The following is a 7760-nucleotide window of genomic DNA, read 5'->3' on the forward strand; positions in this document are numbered from 1 at the left end:
ACACACACACACACACACACACACACACACACACACACACACATTTTGGTACATGCACACACACACACATACACACACACACACACATGAGCATTCACATCACACACATTAAAACACAAGCTGATGCAGATATCATGTCTTGTGGGTCAAATTTGAACAAGTTTAGAATACCATAAGTGACTAAACTTTATTTAAAATTTTTTTTTTTAACTTGTCTATATTTGACATATTTGCCTAAATGTGTTCCAGCAGACTGGGAATCCAGAGGGTGGTTGGGGTGTATGTATCTTGACCCAGAGGGTGGTTGGGGTGTATGTATCTTGACCCAGAGGGTGGTTGGGGTGTATGTATCTTGACCCAGAGGGTGGTTGGGGTGTATGTATCTTGACCCAGAGGGTGGTTGGGGTGTATGTATCTTGACCCAGTCCAGACTGCATTTCACTATAAAATGTATAGTACTCCAAAATAAAGAAAATCTGATGAATGCAAATTAGATTCCACGTTGTTCTGCTTTTTACAGACACCAGTTTGCGCTGTCTCGGTTGAAGTGTTTCGGCCAATGCCAGGACTTACTACTTTTGCTAAAAATAATCCGACAGACTTATTTGGCTAATTTTTTCAGACATCGCTTAGTGCGACTTATTAAAATTGCATTGCATGACAATATCTTGGATATTGTAAAATTTGATAAATATACGAAAACGCTGCGAGTAGAAAACAAGGCTTTAGGTGCATAATCCGAGCTCGATCGGGAAAGGGGAGAAAACTTTGCCTGGGCAACCTGTGTGATTTAAGCACGTTTACCTCCCCTACACTATCAATATTGTTCTCGTCGTCAATGGCAGCATGTCAACAACACTGGGCAGTGTGTACTGTACAGTACGTCTTCCGGGATAATACAAAGCAAGGGGGTAACATTTAAGCCCAACACTCTCATTCTGATTTCTGATCAGAATTCTTTGCACAGAATAACCAAAGAACGACAACAGTAAGACTCCCCCCCCCCCCCCCCCCCCCCCATCTTACTTGTGCGAATAATACTGGAGGGCTTCAAGCTAAAGTTGACAATGTCGGCGAAAAGTCATACTACCCTTGAATGGTTAGTCAGGAAACTTGGAAGTGTGCCAGGTACTTATTGAACTATAGGTACACTAACCCAAGGCCACTGTTTACCTTTCTCATCTACCCTCACCGAAACAACACACACACAAACCAAACAAGAAGGGAAAATAACAAAACAAAGTAGAGAAAAGTCACCACTTTTCTGAGGCGACATATCGCATTGATATCACTTTTTCTTTTGTACTTCTCGCACATACCAATAGTATACCGTACCGTTCTTATTTGTTTGGGTGCGGGACATTCTCCAAATAAGCTCGCCAAAATGGCGGGTGTCGGTGGTACGGTGAAAGGTGGAAGAAGAAGAACGAAGGACAACGATGGTACGACGAAGTTACCGTCGTTGTTGTATGTGGCGACAGTCGTGGTGGTAGCAATGTTGATATTGAACGGTGGTTTGGAGGTCAAAGCTGCCCCGATAGCCACTACCAATGAAACGATGGTGGTCGCTAAAACTTTGTTGGTCGGTGAGTAAACTTGGTGGAGAAACCCAGTGTTAATTGGAGTGTGTTTATGTCATGGTAGGGGAGTAGGAGAGAGAGAGAGAGAGTGTGTGTGTGTGTGTGCGTGTCTGCGTGCGTGAGTGTGCCACTGTGTGTGTGTGTGTGTGTGTGTGTGTGTGTGTCTGGTCACGGTCAGTGTGTGTATGTCACAGTGTGTGTGTGTGTGTGTGTGTGTGTGTAGGCCGTGTGTTTGTCAGTGAATATGTTACAGGAGAGGGAACCAGTGACAAATCAGTATCCTTAATTTTGATCTAACAGTTGGGGTGATGTGGTAAATTCGTCGGAAAAGTATTTCATGAAAAGAACGTGAAAAGGCAACTCTCTAAACTGCATGTTACAATGAGGCATGCTTACAATAATGATGTATAGGTATGTTTGGGGCTTTGTTGTTGTTCAAAATTAGAGGTAGGTTCACAAATATATAGTTCAATTGTGCTTCATTTTATCTTTATTCTGCTTCGGTCATACTTTGGTCTTGTTCTTCTTCTTTTCCTTCTCAGTCGTCCTTTTATACAAGAGGCCTCACCCTTTTTTTTCTCTAATTTTTTCGATGAATGTCTTTGATGACGTCATATCCGGCTTTTTGTAAAAGTTGCGGCTCTGTCACACCCGGCTCATGTTTCAATTAAATTGATTGAAATGTTGGCCAAGCAATCTTCGACGAAGGCCGGATTTTGGTATTGCATTTCATCTTGGAGGCTTAGAAATTAATAAATGAGTTTGGTCATTAAAAATCTGAAAATTGTAATTAACATATTTCTTTTTATAAAACGTTCTAAAACAATTTCATCTTATTCTTCATCATTTTCTGAAAACACATAAATATGTTTTATTCGGATTAGAAACAAGCTCTGAAAATTAACAATATGAAAACTATGATTAAAATTAAATTTCCAAAATCGATTTAAAAACAATTTCATCTTATTCCTTGTCGGTTTCTGATTCCAAAAACATAAATAGATATGATATGTTTGGATTAAAAACAAGCTCAGAAAGTTAAAAAGAATAGAGATACAGAAAAGCGTGCTATCCTTCTCAGCGCAACCACTACCGCGCTATTCTGGTTTGTCAATTTCACTGCCTTTGCCACGAGCGGCGGACTGACGATGCTACAAGTATACGGTCTTGGTGAAAAACTACAGTGCGTTCAGTTTCATTCTGTGCGTTCGACAGTTTGACTAAATGTTGTATTTTCGCCTTACTCGACTTGGTTTTTTTTTTTCTCCCTATGACCGCGTTTTTTCTCTCCAGATTTTTTGTTTATAACCTCTGTAAAATTAACTCCAATCTAAAATTTGCCTGTGTCTTACCTTTTTTCCTCAGCTTTTGTGTTAGGTCTTAACAGAGGGGGGGTGTTATACTTTACCCGCTGACTGTTATGCTCTTCATTCTTTTCAGGTCGGGGGGGGGGGGGGGGGGGGGGGCGTTTCAACTGTACCTACTTTTCGTTTTTGCCAATGACTGTTATTCTCTCAATTTATTTCAGGTCCATGTATAGATGACACAGGAGCAGAGGTTGGGGACCAAGCAGAATGGACCACTGGTTGCAACAAGGAGGTGTGCCACGTGGAACCCTCTGGGAATTATACTGTCACGCATGGGTAATGCGTCTACGTTTTTTTCCGTTTTTTCGTTGTTGTTGTTGTTATTGTTGCTGTTTTGATCGAGATTAATGTGTAGATATATATTTTTTATTCCTCTTTCCATGGCCCTCTGTCCGTGTCTCAGTGTCTGTCTGCCTGTATAACTGTCAGTCTGTGTCTATCTTTCTCTCGCACATCGGTTAACTATAGCGCACCGTGTGTGCATTTGTGTGTGTGTGTGTGTGTGTGTGTGTGTGTGTGTGTGTGTGTGTGTGTGTGTGTGTGTACGTGTACGTGTGTGTGTGTGTGTGTGTGTGATAGAGAGACGGAGAGAGAGAGAGAGAGAGAGAGAGACAGAGAGACAGACAGACAGACAGACAGAGAGAGACAGAGACAGAGAGAGAGAAAAGAGTATCCAATCTTTTGCCAAGAACAAATTGACAGTATTGTCATATTCATGATATTGGAGATAATAAAAGTTTACTTGACTTTGCTACGGTCGTTCATGCAATGTAGAGTTGCTTCCCTTGAACTGTGCATGTGCTAATTTCAATCGAATCTCTCCTTGAATGAATATGCGGGTCGTTGGTTGCGATTGGAAGCCCCAGAAACTGGCAGGGACAAGGACATCCCTGCCCATTTTAAGACTTACAAAATGTGAGAAAAATACAGTTCTAATAACTAAGGGGCAAGTCTTAAAATGGATGCAACTTTAAGTTTTAACTGAAAATGTTTTGAACAGAAAGTCTAAACCAAACAAGGAGAAGAAGAAAGTTTCAATGCGGGGGCATTAAACAAAAGGTAGTATCGATTGTCTCAGTGCTTGAGAATTGAAATCAATAAGTTTGTGATTGTGCAAATACTGTACTTATACAACTCGTCTTATTTGTCTAAACACGAAGGTGCCGCATCCTGGTGCCATCGGAGAACCCGGACACGGTCAACTGTGTGACGGTGGAAAACACGGGGTCAGCATACCCTGACTGCTGTCCGCAGTTACAGTGTGGGGCGCCCTCTTACTCCACCTCCGCTCCTTCATGTGAGTGTGTGGGACCAGGATTTTTTTTTTGGGGGGGGGGTCGACGTTGGTAAAAATGTATACATAGAACTCACACCGTACACACACACGCACACACAAACACACGCGCGCCGCACACGCACGCACATACGCTTCAGTTCACTCACTGACACACACACACACACACACACACACACACACACACACACACACACACTGACTGACACACACACACACACACACACACACACACACACACACACACGCACGCTCGCGCGCAAGCACTGACGACTCGCTCACCGTGAACACACACACACACACACACACGCACAGACAGGCAGGAACGCCCCAGTCGTTGCAATCGCCTTTCCGTATGCTGCCCGGATCGAGACCACAGATGGTCAATCCAATTTCTTTGATAACAAATTTTAAATGCGTTTACCTTTAGCATGCTTTGACATCAGCGACAACAGAACGTGTTACATCTGGAAAGAGCTGAGTGGAAACTGTGCCGACACAACTTCCTTCGTCTACAACTTCACCCTCGTTTACTGTCAGCAGACTTGCGGGTATGTGACGTCATTTGACGTGACGCCATCAGCGTCAGATATTGTTTGTTTGTCTCCCCCTCCTATTAATAGTAATTAGTACATTTGTTCTGGTATCAGTTTATGCCTGGATGGACTTACTTCATGCTTGGTAGTGATACGCTGTCTGATTGTTTGTTTGTCTCTCAGTCTTGTGTCTTTTCCATACATGTCGTATTTGTCAAAGGAAAAGTTGTAAGACAAGGCTGTCTATCCCCATGAACTAATCATCAGCCAGTCAGTCAGTCAGTCAGACTCTCTCTCTCTCTCTCTCTCTCTCTCTCTCTCTCTCTCTCTCTCTCTCTCTCTCTCTCACACTCTCTCTCTCACTCTCACTCTCTCTCTCACTCTCTCTCTCACTCTCTCTCTCTCTCTCTCTCTCTCTCTCTCTCTCTCTCTCTCTCTCTCTCTCTCTCTCTCTCTCTCTCACTCTCTTGCTCTTTCCCCAGAGTATTACACAGATCGTAAATATGCGTCTTTCGTTCACTCTTCTTTCAGATACTGCTCCATCGGCACAGGCTGAGACGGAGTCAAGTCGATACATCGAAAACAGCATGAAATCAACATAGAACTGTCTATGCGCTTCGGTTTCCAGCTTTTTACAACGTAATCAAAGCAACATAGAACTGGTTACGCACTTCGGTTTCCAGCTTTTTACAACGTAATCAAGTCAACCTGCAAATAAAACTCGTTTTCTTTTATTGTAACGGAGAAGTCTTCTAGCTTACGGTACGAAGAACTCTGAAAGGTTCTGATTGTGGTTTGTTTTTAACTTTCTGAAAGCGAACCGCATAGAAGCATGCATTGAAAAGTAAGACAATATAGTACTCTATTCATAAAAGCATGCATTGAACAGTAAGACAATATAGTACTCTACTCATAAGTTCTTTGTAAACACATATTTAACATGAGACCACCATGCAAACCGAAAAGAAAACGAACTTGCATTCGACACGCATAGCCGAATAGGTTGAAACGACGTTAAAAACCAACAACCAACCAATCTGAAGGAGTAGTATGGATGTATGAGAGTCTGGAATCTCTTTATAGCTATGATCGTAGTTAATTTCTTCTTTTGAGAATGGAAGAATCAAAATAGACTGCATTTAACAAAGTGTTACTGCACAATGGTATGTTTCTGGTCTTTTCAATCAGATTTCTTTTTTCTTTTTTTGTCTTCTAAAAACAAGTGCCCGGACATTGTAGATATGGGGGAAAAGCTTTTGCTCATTCCTCGTTAATTTTGTATTACATTGGCACTATATGGTCTTGCCTGAACATTATCAGCATTACAGTTTTACTACTTTGTACCTTTGTGAAATGGCCAATTAGCTCTAATCAAACATGATAAAAACTCACCATTAAAAAACAAAGTCCATTTTTCTTCCATGTATCAATCTTTTTTGTATAAATGTCTAATCGTTCAATGAAAATGTAATCGAATTTCCAGTCTTACTGTTTTAATAACTTTATTTGTCAGAGTGAACTTGTTAAACCTGACATGTCTTTATTGTATACATGTATCATTACACTTTGATTTGTATGTCTTTTGTGGTCAAATGTGATGAATTTTAACAAGGTTGTGGTCCGTTTTGTATTTACATTTGATTATTCAAAGAGAATTTAATTGACAACCTATGTTTTGTTTTTTCCTGTTCAATGTTACATGTCTAATATACAGTTAAAACTATGCCTTTTGTTTCCTTTTTGGGATCATATCTGATGAGCATCAAACTTTTTTCAAATTCTGTGAATATTTTGCAAGATGTATACATGTATAGGCAATTAACTGAGCAATCACATTATGTGATAAGCTATAATTCGATTTAATTACTTTTTTGATATTATTATCAGATTTTATTCATCGTTCCTTTGCTGCGCTGGTCGTAGTGTTTTATGCTAATTTCTCAAAGTCTTGTCTGTATGCCAATATTTGAAATAAAAGCAATAAAGTTCACTTTTTAAAAAGAAAAACGAACTTTGTCTAGAATGCATTATGTGAGGGAAAGTTACAGGTGTTTTTATTGTCGATTTGGAGAGAGAGAGAGAGAGAGAGAGAGAGAGAGAGAGAGAGAGAGAGAGAGAGAGAGAGAGAGAGAGAGAGAGAGAGACTGACTGACTATTAGGGTTTAACGTCCTCTTAGACCAACTGGTCTATATTGGGACAGGTATTGTATGGGTAATTGTACGCTGAAGATATGGTGTGATACTTTGATTCGAACAAGCCCGCTGTGGCTGTCAGTTCTTCGACACAACAGCATTGGGTTTGTCTCGTCAGAGTATCGAAATACGAACATGATAATCAGAGACGAGAGATGATGCATGCGTGTCTTCGTGTTTTCCAAGCCCTGAGACTTTCGCTGTGAACGTGGGATCTTGTTCGTGCGCATGTGTGCACACGGGGGTGTTCGGACACCGAAGAGAGTCTGCACAAAGTTGACTCCGAGAAATAAATCTCTCCGATCGAACCCACGCTGATAGCGACCAACTGGCTACAAAGCCAGCGCGCTACCAACTGAAACTGAGCTACGTCCCCGCCCAGAGAGAGAGAGAGAGAGAGAGAGAGGTGGGGGGGGGGGGGGGGGGGAGGGGGGGCAGGGGCGCAGTGAATCTTCAGCCCCTATTATTATGTTTCGTTTTTGTTGCTATTTATGCAATACTATATATATCCAAGCAGCACAAGACTAACTACGTTTTCAAGTTTACAATACAATGGATAATAATAAAAAAAAAGTACGAATCTGCTGCTACAGTCACATGGATCATTGTACATGTACAGGAATGCTCTACGGCTTCAATAAAAAGTACCATTCCAAGACAGGATGAGAAAAGCTAGTGGAGAAGTCTGGAATTCCAGGAATGTCGCATCAGGCGCGGTACTCCCACCACCAGTGTCACAGTTCCTGTCTCGGTTATCTCCCCTGCCCTGTTTTACTGTCATGCGTTCCTT

At 41.5% G+C, this 7760-nt stretch overlaps 1 protein-coding gene across 1 annotated transcript; it reads left to right on the top strand.

Annotated features, from left to right (window-relative positions):
* The first annotated feature begins 1315 nt into the window (after nucleotides 1-1315).
* Nucleotides 1316-6767, top strand: LOC138966509 (uncharacterized). The gene is made up of 5 exons (XM_070338776.1): nucleotides 1316-1586; nucleotides 3109-3223; nucleotides 4108-4244; nucleotides 4672-4792; nucleotides 5309-6767. Exons 1-5 carry the CDS (start codon nucleotides 1385-1387, stop codon nucleotides 5331-5333), a joined length of 600 nt encoding a protein of 199 aa, XP_070194877.1. The 5' UTR covers nucleotides 1316-1384; the 3' UTR covers nucleotides 5334-6767.
* Nucleotides 6768-7760: the final 993 nt, after the last annotated feature.

This window comes from Littorina saxatilis, linkage group LG5, assembly GCF_037325665.1.
Source record: "Littorina saxatilis isolate snail1 linkage group LG5, US_GU_Lsax_2.0, whole genome shotgun sequence".
Lineage (NCBI taxonomy): Eukaryota > Metazoa > Mollusca > Gastropoda > Littorinimorpha > Littorinidae > Littorina > Littorina saxatilis.